Consider the following 17,924-nt stretch of genomic DNA (forward strand, 5'->3'; position numbering starts at 1 on the left):
TCATTTTGTGTATAGCACGGTGCTGCCTCCAGCTGCACCCAGTCAGTGGAGGACTAATGCTGAAATCTTTGACTGAGGTACCTTGCTTACAGACGAGGTGAGGCAGAGCAGCAGTGTCCGTTCACAGAACGTACAGGAATCATAGCAGGGCGCTGCAAGTCACATCCTTCACGCTGATTAACAAGATTTCTAACGCATGCCACCATTAGTACGCACCATGCCTAGGAGAGGTGACGGAGCAAGAGTCTGCGCTACCTGTGCAGCTCAAGCTCCCTGTTCTCATATACTGAGACGTGATCACCATTTCCATTACCACTCACCAGTCCTACAATATCTGCAATTGAAAAGGGTGAGGAGGATGGGGCCTGGGGAAATGATCAACTCCATCATACTTTTTACATTTGCATCCACAACTGTTTTGCTAGAAAATAATTTTGAAAAACCATAAGAGCATATGAAGATGGTGCAGATGACTAGTAGGGGATTCTCCATGGGCAGAGTAGGCAGCAATGATAGTGATCATTCATGCCTAGGCTTGGGATTGGACCATAGGGGTTCATTCGTGGGCAGGCTGGGGATCAGTGAGTGATCATTCGTGGGCAGGCTAGATCAGTGATGGGGATCAGTGACAGTGATCATTTGTGGGCAGGCTGGGGATCAGTGACTGATAATTCATGGGCAGGCTGGGGATCAGTGAGCGATCATTCGTGGGCAGGCTGGATCAGTGATGGGGATCATTCGTGGGCAGGCTGGATCAGTGATGGGGATCAGTGACAGTGATCATTTGTGGGCAGGCTGGGGATCAGTGAGTGATCATTCATGGGCAGGCTGGATCAGTGATGGGGATCATTCGTGGGCAGGCTGGATCAGTGACAGTGATCATTCGTGGGCAGGCTGGATCAGTGATGGGGATCAGTGACAGTGATCATTTGTGGGCAGGCTGGGGATCAGTGAGCGATCATTCGTGGGCAGGCTGGATCAGTGATGGGGATCATTCGTGGGCAGGCTGGATCAGTGACAGTGATCATTCGTGGGCAGGCTGGATCAGTGATGGGGATCAGTGACAAGTGATCATTTGTGGGCAGGCTGGGGATCAGTGACTGATTATTCATGGGCAGGCTAGATCAGTGATGGTGATCATTCGTGGACAGGCTGGATCAGTGACAGTGATTATTCGTGGGCAGGCTGGGGATCAATGACTGTGATCAATCGTGGGCAGGTTGGGGATCAGTGAGTGATCATTCGTGGGCAGGCTGGATCAGTGATGGGGATCAGTGACAGTGATTATTCGTGGGCAGGCTAGGGATCAATGACTGTGATCAATCGTGGACAGGTTGGGGATCAGTGACAGTGATCGTTCATGGGCAGGCTGGATCAGTGATGGGGATCTGTGACTATTTATGGACAGGTTGGGGATCAGTGAGTGATCATTTGTGGGCAGGATGGGGATCAGTGAGTGATCATTCATGGGCAGGCTAGATCAGTGATGGGGATCAGTGACTGATCATTCGTGGACAGGCTGGGGATCAGTGACTGTGATCAATCGTGGGCAGGCTGGATCAGTGAGTGATCATTTGTGGGCAGGATGGGGATCAGTGACAGTGATCATTCGTGGGCAGGCTGGATCAGTGAGTGATCATTCGTGGACAGGATGGGGATCAGTGACAGTGATCGTTCATGGGCAGGCTGGATCAGTGATGGGGATCTGTGACTATTTATGGACAGGTTGGGGATTAGTGAGTGATCATTTGTGGGCAGGTTGGGGATCAGTGAGTGATCATTTGTGGGCAGGATGGGGATCAGTGAGTGATCATTTGTGGGCAGGATGGGGATCAGTGAGTGATCATTCATGGGCAGGCTAGATCAGTGATGGGGATCAGTGACTGATCATTCGTGGACAGGCTGGGGATCAGTGACTGTGATCAATCGTGGGCAGGCTGGATCAGTGAGTGATCATTTGTGGGCAGGATGGGGATCAGTGACTGATCATTCGTGGGCAGGCTGGATCAGTGAGTGATCATTCGTGGGCAGGATGGGGATCAGTGAGTGATCATTCGTGGGCAGGTTGTGGATCAGTGGTGGGCATCAGTGACTGATCATTTGTGGGCAGGCTGGATCAGTGACTGATCATTTGTGGGCAGGATGGGGATCAGTGACAGTGATTATTCGTGGGCAGGTTGTGGATCAGTGGTGGGCATCAGTGACTGATCATTCATGGGCAGGCTGAGGATCAGTGAGTGATCATTAATGGGCAGGCTGGATCAGTGACAGTGATCATTCGTGGGCAGGCTGGATCAGTGAAGGGGATCAGTGACTGATCATTCGTGGGCAGACTGGGGATAGGTGACAGTGATAATTCATGGGCAGGTTGGGGATCAGTGAGTGATCATTCATGGGCAGGCTGGATCAGTGACAGTGATCATTCGTGGGCAGGCTGGATCAGTGACGGTGAACATTCGTGGGCAGGCTGGATCAGTGACAGTGATCATTCGTGGACAGGTTGTGGATCAGTGGTGGGCATCAGTGACTGATCATTCGTGGGCAGGCTGGATCAGTGACTGATCATTCGTGGGCAGGCTGGATCAGTGACTGATCATTTGTGGGCAGGCTGGATCAGTGATAGTGATCATTCGTGGGCAGGCTGGATCAGTGAAGGGGATCAGTGACTGATCATTCGTGGGCAGACTGGGGATCAGTGACAGTGATAATTCATGGGCAGGTTGGGGATCAGTGAGTGATCATTCATGGGCAGGCTGGATCAGTGACAGTGATCATTCGTGGGCAGGCTGGATCAGTGACGGTGAACATTCGTGGGCAGGCTGGATCAGTGACAGTGATCATTCGTGGGCAGGCTGGATCAGTGATGGGGATCAGTGACAGTGATCATTCGTGGACAGGTTGTGGATCAGTGGTGGGCATCAGTGACAGTGATCATTCGTGGGCAGGCTGGGGATCCGTGGTGGGAATCCTTCATGGGCAGGCTCTGGATCAGCGGTGTGGTTCTTTGTAGGCTGGCTGAGAATCATTAGTGGTAATCAGTGGTGACTGTGTTGGCCCCTGGCAAAATGGCAAGCAAAGTCATACTTGTTTTTACATTTGCATCCACAAATGTTACACTGAAAAGGGTTTTCAAAGCCATGGCAGCCCATGTGGATGGTATAGAGGATATTGTCTGCAAAGTACATGTCACAGTGCTGGCAGTGGTGTAGGAGCTGGGGATCCTGCACAGGCAGGGTGGGAGCTGGAGTGCTTGGCTGGCTATTGCTGATGCTGGGTGTGCTGGTGTGGGCACTGCGTTCGCTGCTTGGCCCTGCCACTGGGCTGTAGTTCCTGTGCCCATGGAGGGGCCTTGGGTCAGGGCTGGTGGGCGATGAGCTCTGGGCCATGCTCGTTGACACTGCAGGTGGAGCTGAGGTCTGCTGAATCATAAAAGGCTTCTCGTCCTGGCATGGCACCTCATCGGGGGATGCTGGGTTGGCATTATCGGGTGGTAAACTGGACAGCTGTCCTGCCAGAGTAGAGAGCTGGTTCAAAGGGTTATCAACCATGAGGTCCTGGGGTTCGCGAGCCAGGCCAGCAGCCTGCACCGATTTGGCCATGCTCTCATAGCCGTCGGGCTGGATGCTGGGAATTTCATGGCTGAAGTCATTCAGGTAGTCCGCCTTCTGTACCACCAGGGAAGGGGGACTCAGGTTCAGGAGGGCTCGCCGGTAGCTCAAGCTGCTGCTCTTCTTCTGCAGGACGCCCCACATTTTCTTATTGCTGAGGGAGGATCGCGTGCCTTTCATGGGCACGATCTTGTGCTTCCGCCGGCGGTGATGGGAGAGATTGCTCCGGTCGCTGCAGCGGAAGGAGCACAGCTCGCACTTGTACGGCTTCTCCCCGGTGTGGGAGCGCATGTGTGCCTCCAGGTGGCGCTCGTAGGCAGAAGCAAAGGGACAGAGGTGGCATCTGTGCGGCTTCTCACCTGTACAGCAATAGGAGAACAGGGTCAGCAGACCGGGAGATGTTAACAACAATTAGAAGGCTAGCACGGCGGCAGGGATGGGAGCAGCTCCTAGCTGCGACCCAGAGGGCCCACCTGAAGGGCTGCATGCACACAGCAGCTTTCTTCCTGCAGCTTGCACCTCCACGCAGGGACTAGATGTGTGCACTTTTATTGCATGAGCAACTATTTTTTTTAAACCAAGTTTTGAGCGCCAGTATTAGCATTGCATTTCTGTATATACAGCACAAAGAAAAATGCATCACATAATTATTTAGTGGATTGTATATTTAATGTTAAGAGGACTGATATGACAAAGTTATTATAATTTTTTTTTATTCACAGTGTATTTCACTGGAAATTCAAACAGTTTCTCTTGTGAGCTGACCTACCATGCAGGTAGTGGAGAGCAGGCACCGTACAGCACGAGTCAGACTTGGCCTCAGACTGGGAGTGAGTGACCATGTAACATCTGTGAGCAACGCTCCAAACTGTAGGAGCGATGGCTCACGAGCTCAGCGCAGAGGGAACAGGGCTCACTACTCCCCCTGCCAATCTTGCCCCAGTCCCCTATCTGTGCCCTAGAACATGACTGGTTTATTGTGAGCTTATTACAGAGTTTTGATTCAGCTCAGGATGGGCACTCAACTTGTCCTCCTTCACCAGAGGAGGAGCTGGCTTCTATGCAAATCGGTGTAGAGTAGGAGCAGTTTTATGTTTCAATGGAGCCTGCTCAAATGTGCAAAGACCTCCAGCCTTCAGTTCAGCAAAGAGCAAGCAATGCATAATTAAACTCTGGAATTCATTGCCAGAGAATGTGGTGAAAGCTGTTAGTGTAGCTGGATTTTTAAAAAGGTTTAAACAAATTCCTGACCGAAAAGACCATAAACCCTTATCAAAGTGGACTTAGGGAAATCCACTGCTTACTGAGATAAGCAGAATGGAAACTATTAAACATTTGGGATCCTGCCAGGAACTTGTGATCGAGATTGGCCACTGTTGGAAATAGGATACTGGGCTGCATGGACATTTGGACTCAGTATGGCAAATTTTATGTTCTTATCCCAACCTGGTTGTCTGTCTGAACCACGATGACTGTTGGACAACAGATTTCTGAAAGCCTTTAGAGCGTACTGAACACTCATAACTCTACAAAATTTCAGGCCGATGCAGTATCGGCACGCATTAAACGGGCACTGATCCACCTATCTTGGGCTCCCAATTTAATATTTAAATGGGCTGCCGCAGTAGAAAGGAGACGCTAGGGAACATTTTGCATCCCTAGTGCCTTCTTGGCATCAGGTGCCCAGGAGAGGTGGCTGTCAGCGGGTTAGGAAAATGGTCGCTCGTTAATTAAGCATCTGTTTTCCTAACCTGACCACCAGCGCCACTTTTTTTTTTCAGGTTCCTCCAACTTAATATTGCCACGATATGAAGTCGGAGGGACTATAGATAAACAGTATTTTCTGCTTTTCTTTAAACGTTTGGGGCTCTTCAAGAATTAATGCCTGCTCTGGCGCAGACGTTAATTTTTGAGAGTAAAAATCTGCGTGGCAGGAGCACATTTTTTTTTTGCATTGGGATAATAGCTAATAGCCACATCATAATGAATTTACATGTGATGAGCGTTATTAGCTTCACGTTTGTTTGGACACATGTTTTGGACGTGCTAATCCCCTTATTACATGAGGGATTTTTGGACATGCGTCCAAAACGTGCAACTAAGCACCGGTAAAGTTGTGCGGTCAGCCGCGTGCACTCTACTGCATGGGCCTGTGTATTTGATAGAACTTCTCATGAGCAGACCAAAGAATCTGGGTGCAGAGCCCCTCTACATGAGCTCCCCAGCCTAGGTTGGATGCATCCATTATAATGACAATTTGGATCAAGGAACTTTGGAAGAGCATGCCCCCCGATCACATTGGAACTGTCCCACCATTAGGACAGGGAATCCATGAGTGGATGTGTAATCTGTCCCTGAGTGGTTGTATGACAAAGATGCTGCCTGCGATCACTATGTCCTGAGGGTCCCCTGGGCTCTTCTCATATGGAGATATGCCATGGGAGTGACAGGTATAGTTGATGCCATGAGGCCCAACAGCCCCAACCTGTCCCATACCGACATCTACTGACTCATTTGGATCTCTTCCACTGTGGACATCAAGGTGCTCTGGAAGGAAGGCTTCTGCCAGAGTTGTATGTAGAAGAGCTCCTATAAACTCCAATTGAGGTGACAGGCTCAGATAAGCCTTAGGGTAGTTGATAATGAACCCTAGCAACTCCAGCACTTGGATGATCATGCACATCGATTCTGCTGCTCCCATTTGAGGCATGACCTTGACTAGCCAGTCATCCAGATAGGGATACACATGCACCCCCTGCTTGCGCAGGTGCACCACCACCATGGCAAGGTATTTGGTGAAGATATGTGGGGCTGATGCAAAGTCAAATGGCAGCACACGATACTGGAGGTGATGCCATCCTGCAACAAATCCGAGATATTTCCTGTGACCAGGGAATCTCTTGCTATGGGTGTGAGCATCTTTTAAATCGAGAGATCATAGCCAGACCCCTTTTTGTAGAAAGGAATCAAGATGCTCAGGGAAACCATCTTGAACTTTTCTCTTTTGATAAACTTGTTCAAGACCCTTAGGTATAGGTTGGGATGGAATCCTCCTGTTTTTTTTCAAAATCAGGAAGTACTTGGCGTAGAATCCCTGCTCTCTGTCCCCTGGTGGAACAGGCTCAACCACATTGGTTTGTAAGAGGGTGGAGAGCTCCTTTTGCAGAAGATCCTGATGCGGCAAATGACCCCAAATTAGGTCTGGGGATCAATTTGGCAGGACATCCAATAGATTTAATTTGTACCCTCTTCTGAAAATGCTGAGGACCCACACATCTGAAGTTAGACTGGGCCACCAGTTGTGGGAAATTATTTTAGGGAGCTATTTAGCTTACATGAAGAACTTTGTACCACAAAAAAATAGTGGGGCAGAGAATCACTAATATTACTAGTGTAATTATTTGATATAATGCCTATAAGTTCTGAGAATAAATATGCCATTTTTCTTAGCTTGCCCTGTAACAAGAAACAGGTCATGAGATCAGATATATTAATGAGCAGTTACTCAGGAGGATAACTGTGCAGAGATCAGGGAAAACAGGACAGTAGCGGACAGTAGCCACTTGGCCTGCTTGACGCTGTTTAAAATCAGATCAGAGGAAAGGCTTTTGAACATTACATTGGTTAATGAAGTGCCTGATGAACTGTTCCTGGTTTTCCAATGTTGTGTTTCCATCTTTCCAAAGATATATCAGACTCGCATTGGAAACTATGAAGGGGAAGTATCTTTGTATATATTCTTTAATGTAAACTCTAATCTTGTATGCTTTTATTGCTTATTCTTAGACTTATAAGTAAAACTTCCATACATAAAACCCATCCCAGGTGTTGACTGCATTGCTATTTGGGGCTTAGGGAACTACTGTTACCGAGGATGGGCTTGTGGGGAATGGTGCAGATGGGACTGAGAGGGAAGGAAATAAGAAGTGCCTCTTCTACCCAACTCTTGGGTATCTCTTTATGAGGAAAGCAGGTCTGGAATGTCAATGGAGAACTGCTATAGCATTGCACAGTGTTCTTGGCTCTGTGCAACTGCTTCCTTTATCCTATGTCCGAAGAGATTCTCTCCTCTAGATGACATGTCAGCAAGTCTTTTCTGGACGTTTGGTCAGAGATCTGAGGCCTGCAACCAGGTGAGTCTCCGGATGCCAATCCCCATAGCAGAGACTCTTGATGCCATCTCGCAAACATCAAAGGCCAAGCAGATCATGTGTTTTCCGCATTCTAAGCCCTTGTCAACTAGTGACTGGAGAGTGTCTTGCTGCTTTTGATTAAATTGCTTGGCCACCCCTGTATCTGCTTCAATAGGTCCAGCATATATTGGCTTGTGAAGAGCTCACTGCTCCAATGGCAGGGGGAATGAAGCAAAGAGGATGTACATTCAGACAACAACCAGCAAGGACAGAATTGCACAGTCTGGGTAAACAAATAAGCGCAGGAGAAGCTTGCTTATTGCGGCGGTTACTACCACTAAAAAATTAAACCTGTTACTTCACTTGGAAAGCATATCCAATGCAGCTCACTGCTTCAACGGCAGGGGGGAATGAAGAAATAGGATTTACATCCAGACAACATTTAACAAGGCACTGATCTGAGCAGTATGAGTATACAAACATTGGGGTAACTTGCTCAATATGACTGTTACTATCCTCAAACATTAAGCCTTATACTTCACTTTGATGCAGCTCTAACACTGCTCTCTGCATCAATGGCGGGGGTGGAAGGAAATTAGAATCAAAAAGTTACCAATAAGGGCCCTGAACTCAGCAGTCAGAGTAACAGATAAGTATGAGAAAAGTATGAAAGCTTGCTGGGCAGACTGGATGGGCCTATTGGTCTTCTTCTGCCATCATTTCTGTTTCTAAGAATGTGGATTCCTTCTCGTGGGGGGGGGGGGGGCACAGAGTAATGAGTCTTAGTCCACTTGGCCTTCTTGAGAATGGATGCGGCCAGCACCGATTGGTAGGGGACACATTCACTGTCTATCATCGAATCCAGGAGCCTTCTTGACAACAAGAGCCACATCCTCATCTGCACCTCCTGAAAGTTTTCATGGACTGGGAGTGCCACGTCCTCCTTGGGGAGCTTCATGAACTGAAGGACGACTAGCATTTTGTTTCTGATCTTATCCTCTATCTCCAAAGAGATAATACACCCTTGTTCAAGCTCACTGATTATGCCCCAAGCATTTCCTGGAAAAAATATTGCAGAGACAATCGCATTGTACTTCAAATGAAAAAAAAACTATGAATGTGAAAAGGACTTTACTCAACTTCTCTTGTGACTTGTCTGATTAGTTTAGTGCTATTGCTTCGATCTTAGAAATAGACATTCACAATATTAACAACATGAACTCTTCATGCTGCTCTCTCAACTCTTTTTTTACATCTTACTTAAAATGGTCAAATCTGAACCTGCTCCATTCATTGCTAATTTGATCAATTCTTCTCTCGAACATGGCTCCCTTCCTGACTCCCTAAAACAAGTTTCTGTTTGCCCGCTTATTAAGAAAGCCACAGCTTATCCTAACTTACCATCTATCGGCCTACCTTCTTCTAAACCTTATCTTGCCAAAATATTAGAAACAGTTGTGCTTCGACAATTTAGCAATTTCCTTGATACCCATAATGTACTTGATCAATACCAATTTGGTTTCAGGTAAAATCACAGTACTGAACTACTTCTGCTCTCCAGTTTAGACTTAATAAGACATTTTTTTCTTTTGATGTTAAATTTATGCAGCTTTTGACACTGTGGACCATCATATATTTCTCTCCAGATTACATTCTCTTGGGCTTTCAGGGTCTGTACTCTCCTCATTCACTTCATTTCTCTCAAACCAGGTACAGCAAGTTGTAATTGGGCCTCACGTTTCCTCCTGGATTCCTCTCAGCTCTGGGGTAGCTCATGGCTCGGCACTCTCCACAGTCTTGTTTAAGGTCTATCTTACACCTTTATGCTGCATTTTGGCTGGCCATGGGATGCATTACAGACTTTATGCCAATGATATCCATTTTTTCTTCCCTCTAAAAGATTCTTGGATTCAGACAGAAGCTTTTCTCTTTTCTTGCCTGTCCACTATTCAGTCATGGCTTAATCACAATAAATTAGCGCTTAACATCTCAAAAACTGAAATCTCTGTCTTCTTTTTCCAGTTCCCCATAGTCCCAAAAATATCTCTTACAATAATCAGACTATCCCTCTCTCCCTCTATGTTCGTAACCTTGGAGTAATCATTGATCCAGCTTTATCCATGAAGGATCACATCAAGGCAATTACTCAAGCTTCTTTTCATAAACTGTCTTCTCCGTCACTTCAAGCCTTTGCTACATACCCTACATATTTCCGTTCTGTTTTGTAATCCCTTGTTTTTTCAGGAATTGATTACTATAATTCTCTTCTAATTGGACTCCTAGCTTACATTCGTCCCCTCCAAATCATCCAGAACACTGCTATCAGACTCCTGACTGGTACCCCTTTTATAGCAATATTACTCCTGTTTTTAAATCTCTCAACTGGCTTCCAGTAACATATCGCAATCAATATAAACTCGCAACAATCATACATATCATTTACAACATTCAATCATTATGGATTCCTGCTGTCTAAAAATCCATGCCCTTCTAAGGTCCCTGAGATCTTTTAATCGAGGCCTGTTGGATATTCCCTCCCCAACGTTAACACACCTTGATGAGACGAGAGCATGTGTTATTTTCCGCTGGACCTCTTCTCTGGAATACCCTCCCAAATGAATTCTCCGTGAAAAGAAATTCTTCAAAAAAAGCCCTCAAAACATCTTTTTCAGATAGCTTTTCCAGAATCTGAATAACTACTCAATTGACCCAGAGTTTCAATTGTGAGTCATCCATGCTGATTATGTGTTTTTATTTTTCATGCTTTTATGTTGTTTTTATATATTATGTATGTTCTGTTGTACCCTACCCTGATCGTTATGAGTGGGCAACAAATATTTCAAAACAAATAAACAATTAATAAATAAATACATACCTACCTACCTGCTGACTCTTCTTATCCAACTCCTCCTCAAACATAGCTGATGCCAACACTGAGCGAGGCAGGAGGAGTAGCCATCTCCTCCTTAGAAGTTAAGGGGGTATCGATGGATGACACCAGGACTACTGGAGGCTGTTGCAAGTCTGGGGATTTTTGAGAGGATGAGCTCTCTTTACCATGGAACCATTTTGGGAGGTTCGTGGCAAACACAAGACTGTTCCTGCTCCCAGCGTCGGAAAACAGACGCAGATGTTTATTTATGGTTTTATTTGTAATGTTTACATTGTTTATTTTTGTGAAAGTTCTTTGTAAACCACTTAGAAATGTTAATAAGCGGTCTAAATTTCCTAAATAAATAAATAAATAATAAATCTTCCTTCAATGCCCAGCATCAGAATGCTTTGATGCCAGTGTCAAAGAAGTGGAACCTAGTGCCTTCTTCAAATGGGACGAGCCAGATTATGGCCTGTCTCTAGGTTCTCTAATGGCCACCAGCATCAGGGAACCAATGGTCCCCCCCCCCCCCCTTCTAATGAAACTATCTCCACCAATAAACTCAGAGGTCCCTCAATGCCGATGCCAGTGGATCAGTCTTCCAGTGCCCAAAATATTTCTCCATCAGCTCTGATTGGGACTGGCGGCTCTTCTGGGTCATGGTCACGCATGTGCTACACCATGGATATCATGTGATTACCCCAGGCACAGGATACATCTATCATGGGGATCTGTGATACACATAGTCCTGCTCTACCAGGGACATTGCTGGAACCCAAGTAGACACGCTCGATCGAAAAAGAACAAAAGCAAAATCAAACTCAATGGCGTGATAGAACGATGGCTCTCAGGCACCAAAGGCACACTGCTGCGGAACAGAGATGAGAATAAAAGTTTACAAAACATTTGAAAAACTTACCTAGGGAATTATCCAATAAGAAGAATATGGGGTCCTGCAACGAAAGATCCTGTTGCCAGAAGAACCTTCAAAGGCCAAGAGGCAGGAGTGAGACAAAAAACCACAACCCAAGGTCTCCACAGAAAGAGAAAGACCGAGTGGTCCCTACGTGGATGCAAGGTGTACTGACAAGTGTAGGCATGCTCAAGAAGGCACAGTCAAAATTCTAGAAACTCTGACCTAAGTTTTCTGGGCCAGGCTCCATTGAATGATGTCACCCACATATGAAGACTGTCATCCGGCTTGTGCTTGGAGAACACTATGATTCATCAGAGAAACAGGAGAAAAAGAAGGAATAGTATTCAGAAAATAGATACAGTAGGAGGAAACAAAGTGGGGCAGGAAAGGCTTAAACAGGAAATAAGTGTGGTATTTATTTATTTTATGATGTATACAGTTATAAAATAGGGATGTGATTTAAATATATTTATGTGGATGGTTGCAGTTAGAATTTTATACATTTTAATTAATTAAAATGATGTAATTATATTTTGTTTTTAGGTTGTGATAACATCATAAGTGCCATGTTGGTTAGACCAAGGTCCATCGAGCCCAGCATCCTGTCTGTAACAGTGGACAGTCTGGGTCACAAGTACACAGCAGATCCCCAATAGATCTATTTCTTGTATCATACTCCCAGGGATAAGCGCTGGCTTTCCCAAGTCCATCTGGATACTAACTGTTTAAGGACTTTTTCAACCCCCTATGTTAGTTGTCTTGACCATGTCCTCTAGCACCTGATTCCATAATTTGATTTGTGCATTAACTGAAAAAATACATAAGAACATAAGAACATGCCATACTGGGTCAGACCAAGGGTCCATCAAGCCCAGCATCCTGTTTCCAACAGTGGCCAATCCAGGCAATAAGAACCTGGCAATTACCCAAAAACTAAGAAGATCTGCCGGTTCCTAGTTTCATGGAATGTCCTGTAGTCCTACTGTTTGAAAGGAAATAACTATTTCCTATTTACCCATTCCACCCCAGTCATGATTTTATAAATTTCAATCACAGCTCCTCTGTCGTCTCTTCTCCAAACTAAGCAGCCCATTTAGCCTTTTTCACTCCCTTTATTATTTTGGTCGCCCTTCCCTGTACCTTTTCTAATTCTGTTCTATCTTTTTTGAGATGTGGTGACCAGAACTGCACACAGTACTCAGTCTATACAAGGGCATTATAATACTCTCACTTTTATTCACCTTTCCTTTCCAAATAATTCCTCCATTCTGTTTGCTTTTTAGACTGGCACCGCACACTGAGCCGACGATTTCAAAGCAATGTCCACAAGGACTCACGAGGTCCTTTTCCTAGCTGCTGACCCCTTACGTGGACCCCAGCAGCCTGTGCCTGTAGATGAGACTTTTTCCCTATGTGCATTACTTTGCACTTGTCCACATTAAATTACATCTGCCAGTTTGAAGTCTCCCAAAGTCCTTCTGTAGTTCTTTATAATCCAGTGTTATTCTAATTAATCAAAACAATTCTGAGTCATATGAAAATCTGGGCACATTGCTTGTCATTGCTTTTGCCAGATCATTTATGAATATGCTAAATAGCACAGGTTCCAGTCTAGACCCCCAGGAGCACGCCCTCAACCACCTCTCACCCTATGGAAAACCCATGTGGTTTTTGGGTTGTAAGTTATTGTGGAAATTTCTATTATGTAAGTCTTATGTTATGATGTAAATCGCCTACCCTCAAGTGACAGGAGCAGTATATAAATAAATAAGTCTGATGTGTACTGGCAGGGAATAAAACTTATAATATGAATGAAAAGAGGAGGATGGGTTTAGTGAAGAGAAGAAAGCAGATATCGTATACAAATACTTTTTCTTGGTCTTCCCATAAGGAGGAGAGTATGAAGGAGCAAGGACAGAAGGGGCACTGGGGTGGAGACAGTGTCAGATGTCAATGTCCTGGCTCTGCTGACCTCTGGGATAGGGACAGAGCCTCACTGCTCTCTTTAATTTATCCTAAGAGGTTCCCAGAGACCAGCTGGTTTAATGTGGGGTTTTGCTTTCTTTTCTCTCCTCTGCCTCTAGTCTCTTCTTCAAAATGTGGTCCCGTGGGTCCATGCTCGTGGTGGCTCGTGTTGGGCCAGGGGTAGTGACAGGGACCTGGGCCATCGAGCACCTGCAATTTTTCCAGCTCTACTAGGAACAAAGAGAAAGCAGAAAACCTACAGACCTGTTTGTCTGAAATCATTGGGGGGGAAAAGGTAATGGCAACAATAGTGAAGGAGTGAATATATTTGCTAGTTATTTTTACTCCAGCTTTCAGACGGTTCAAGGTGGATTACATTCAGGGACAGCGCTAGTGGATTACAGGCTCAGAGGTTTCACACGCGGGAATCCTGACAGACAAACTTGATTTCTTTGATGGGACCAGTGTGACGGATATGGCCTCCCTGAATATCAGTAAAGCGTTAGCCATTGTTCCACACCGAAGCCTGGTGAGCAAGTTAGCCAGCCTGAGAGTTGGAAGAAAGGATAAGCTTGCTGAAAAACCAGTGGACCATAAGAACAACCAACCTGAGGCAGACGAATGGTCCATCTAGCCAAGCACCTGTGGCCCCAGAAGCCCTGACCCAGAGTTAATCTCAGCATGGCCTGTAGATATAGACGTGGGCAGCAAGTCAGCCCCCACTCACTCTCTATATCCTCGTCTTGAACCCTGCAGTGCTACCTGCTGCGATTACATTTCTTGGCAGCAGATTCCGCAGTTTAGCCTCCCACCCAGTGAGTAAAGAAATATTTTCGTGTGTTCATCTTGAAACTGCTAACATACAATTTCAGTGGATGGCCTCGGGCCTGGTATTTCTGGTCAGGGTAAACAAGCACTTGCTTGTGGTTTCTTCTTTTCCATGCATGACCTTGTAGACCTCTATCATCACCCCCTTAATCTTCTCCTTTCCAAGCTAAAAAGCCCTTTTTCAGCCTGTTGGGTTTTTTTGTATGAGAGATGCCCCAATTCATTTTGGCTGCCTTTCTCTGTACCTACTCAAGCTCTACCAAATGCTTTTTTGAGGTGCAGATGACCAGAACTGCACATAGTACTGTAAGTACGGTCACACCAGAGCACTATACAGAGGTAAGAACATAAGAACTTGCCATGCTGGGTCAGACCAAGGGTCCATCAAGCCCAGCATCCTGTTTCCAACAGAGGCCATTCCAGGCCACAAGAACCTGGCAAGTACCCAAACACTAAGAAGGTCCCATGCTACTGATGCAATTAATAGCAGTGGCTATTCCCTAAGTAAACTTGATTAATAGCTGTTAATGGACTTCTCCTCCAAGAACTTATCCAATCCTTTTTTAAACACAGCTACACTAACTGCACTAACCACATCCTCTGGAAACAAAATCCAGAGTTTAATTGTGCGTTGAGTGAAAAAGAACTTTCTCCGATTAGTTTTAAATGTGCCCCATGCTAACTTCATGGAGTGCCCCCTAGTCTTTCTATTATCCGAAAGTGTAAATAACCGATTCACATCTACTCGTTCAAGACCTCTCATGATTTTAAACACCTCTATCATATCCCCCCTCAGCCATCTCTTCTCCAAACTGAAAAGTCCTAACCTCTTTAGTCTTTCCTCGTAGGGAAGCTGTTCCATTCCCCTTTATCATTTTGGTTGCCCTTCTCTGTACCTTCTCCATCACAATTATATCTTTTTTGAGATGCAGCAACCAGAATTGTACACAGTATTCAAGGTGCGGTCTCACCATGGAGCGATACAGAGGCATTATGACATTTTCCGTTTTATTCATCATTCCCTTCCTAATAATTCCTAACATTCTCTTTGCTTTTTTGACTGCCGCAGCACACTGAGCTGATGATTTTAAAGTATTATCCACTATGATGCCTAGATCTTTTTCCTGGGTGGTAGCTCCTAATATGGAACCTAACATCGTGTAACTACAGCAAGGGTTATTTTTCCCTATGTGCAACATCTTGCACTTGTCCACATTAAATTTCATCTGCCATTTGGATGCCCAATCTTCCAGTCTTGCAAGGTCCTGTAATGTATCACAGTCTGCTTGTGATTTAACTACTCTGAATAATTTTGTATCATCCGCAAATTTGATAACCTCACTCGTCGTATTCCTTTCCAGATCATATATATATATATATATATATATATATATATATATATATATATATTGAAAAGCACCGGTCCAAGTACAGATTCCTGAGGCACTCCACTGTTTACCCTTTTCCACTGAGAAAATTGACCAGCGAGAAGATAGTTGATTTTGAACCTTGACCAGAAGGTGTGGGGGTTTAAAAATGGTAAGGCGGTTTTTCCTTAATATGGAAAGACCTTTGTGAAAATGCTTGCTGGTCTGTATCATGAGAACAGAGAAATGCACATGTATGTCATGTTGTAAACTGCTGTGATCTTCATTTGTAACAACGGTATATAAAATGGCTAAATAAATAAAGAGAGAGAGTTTGGGAAGTTATAGGTTCACTGCCGTTGAACAGCTTATGTGAGGCACTGTGCAAGCAGACCTGCTGTAAAGCTTTTAGGAAACGTGTAAACTTATTTATTTAAAGAAGCTTTCAGTGACTTTTAATGGGAAAATTACGACTTGAGCTCTGTTATGTTTGTACATTTGTCATGGTTCCGATTTCTTCTTTATTTATATTTTTACTCTGTAAAACTCCTAGAACACTTGGATAATGTGGTATATAATTTTTAAATAAATAAAAGTATCCCACTGGTTGGTGCCTGTAATGTCTGTCCTCACTCATCACCAGTTTGGTCCCTGAGGCTTCTCGCATTGGTAGAAAGACACTTCAGCTTGTCTCTGCTTTTTATGGTCACACCCCGTGTGCCCTTTGTCATTTTTTCTGGAAACTAGTACTTTACTTACATGTCTCATCCTCTGCTTCAGGGAAACCTCTTATTTCTGCTCTGTCTCAATCCTGTTACATACACTTGGAATAGCACACCAGAGAAAATGTACGGACCAGACTCCCAGCACCGATAAATCCATCTGCTAGCGTGTCAAACCCTACAGTGTCTTGTAAATTCATTGAAAAACACGATGGTCCAATTTCTCTTCCCTGCCATCCAAATCATGGAAAACGTCTTTCCTTGGCAGGCGCACAGCATTAGTACTGGACACATGTAGCACCAGCTTTTGGCTCTTCTTGCCCTTGTGTATACGTATTACTGACACAAAATTGCCTGAACTTATTCCAAGATGCTTTCCTGCCTGGTATGTGCTCAAGTGCAGCCCGGCCATTCTGAGAATAGTCATATGGAGCGATATTACTCTATGAAGCCCAGGCATCTAGATCCAGAGGCTTCTTCTTGCTCTGGTTATCACCTCTGGTGCAGCTCCAGGTCTTGCCTCCGTTTGGGTCACATATGGAGCCAGGGCCATAGTAGCATTGCTGCTGCTGGCACCAGACTTAACTGCTCTTAAATGGTGCCCAAGCTTACACTTTGCTGACTGCATTAGTCTCACCTCTGCTATCAGAGTCCGAAGCAGCATAAACAAACTTCCGCTAGATGGGATCATGTTTTCTTTCCTAATCCAAGTCATTCTCTTCTCCCAGCTGAGGATTTGGCCATGAGTGTGGGATGAAGAGCACCACCTTGCACCTATTCCAGGAGGACAACCCTCTGCTGGAGCTCCTGGCTGAGTGCAGCTCATAACTTCCTTAGCTTGAGTACCAAAAGCACTGCAGCCTTCCGCAACGTTATGTCCTGAGCAAGCTCAGGCCCACTGTTTGCTCTTACTTTTACAGCTGGGGCAAAGGTTGATTGTCTTGTTTTTTTTTCTGGAAATGCCCACTGGAGAAAACAAAAATACCTGGATTTTATTTTGCTTTAATTTTTTTACCAATTTTATAATTAAAAAAAGAGAAGTTAGATGGACAGAGTGCCCTGGTTGAAAACTGTCCTCAAAGCAGCTCAAAGTGCCCCAGGCTTTCACAACACATGTACTTGTATTCAGATTAAAGAAACATTGCTAGGGGGAGTAAAAAGTGTGCCAACGTGTGGATTTTTAGAACGTATGTGCTGGCGTAACGGGTGTGGACACTTATGCTTGTGTACTACTTGTGGGGTTCCCCTTTTCAAATATACTACAAGGTCCTTGGGCCTAAAAGTAGGAGCATGCAGTGAGGACAAGGTACTGCAAGAAGAGCTTCAGCGCACCAGGAGAGCGTGCAGTGAGGACAAGGTACTGCAAGAAGAGCTTCAGCGCACCAGGAGAGCGTGCAGTGAGGACAAGGTACTGCAAGAAGAGCTTCAGCGCACCAGGAGAGCGTGCAGTGAGGACAAGGTACTGCAAGAAGAGCTTCAGCGCACCAGGAGAGCGTGCAGTGAGGACAAG

At 45.2% G+C, this 17,924-nt stretch overlaps 1 protein-coding gene across 3 annotated transcripts in view; it reads right to left on the bottom strand.

Annotated features, from left to right (window-relative positions):
* Positions 1–13: 13 nt before the first annotated feature.
* The window catches only part of LOC115096057 (zinc finger protein Pegasus), a 64,714-nt gene continuing 46,803 nt past the window's right edge, over positions 14–17,924 (bottom strand). For all 3 annotated transcript variants that reach the window (XM_029610585.1, XM_029610584.1, XM_029610583.1), the window contains one exon: positions 14–3,967. In XM_029610585.1, the coding sequence (XP_029466445.1) occupies positions 3,036–3,967 (932 nt within the window). In that variant the 3' untranslated portion in view covers positions 14–3,035. The remainder of the gene's footprint in view (positions 3,968–17,924) is intronic.

Source organism: Rhinatrema bivittatum, chromosome 7 (genome assembly GCF_901001135.1).
Source record: "Rhinatrema bivittatum chromosome 7, aRhiBiv1.1, whole genome shotgun sequence".
NCBI classification, from domain to species: Eukaryota; Metazoa; Chordata; class Amphibia; order Gymnophiona; family Rhinatrematidae; genus Rhinatrema; species Rhinatrema bivittatum.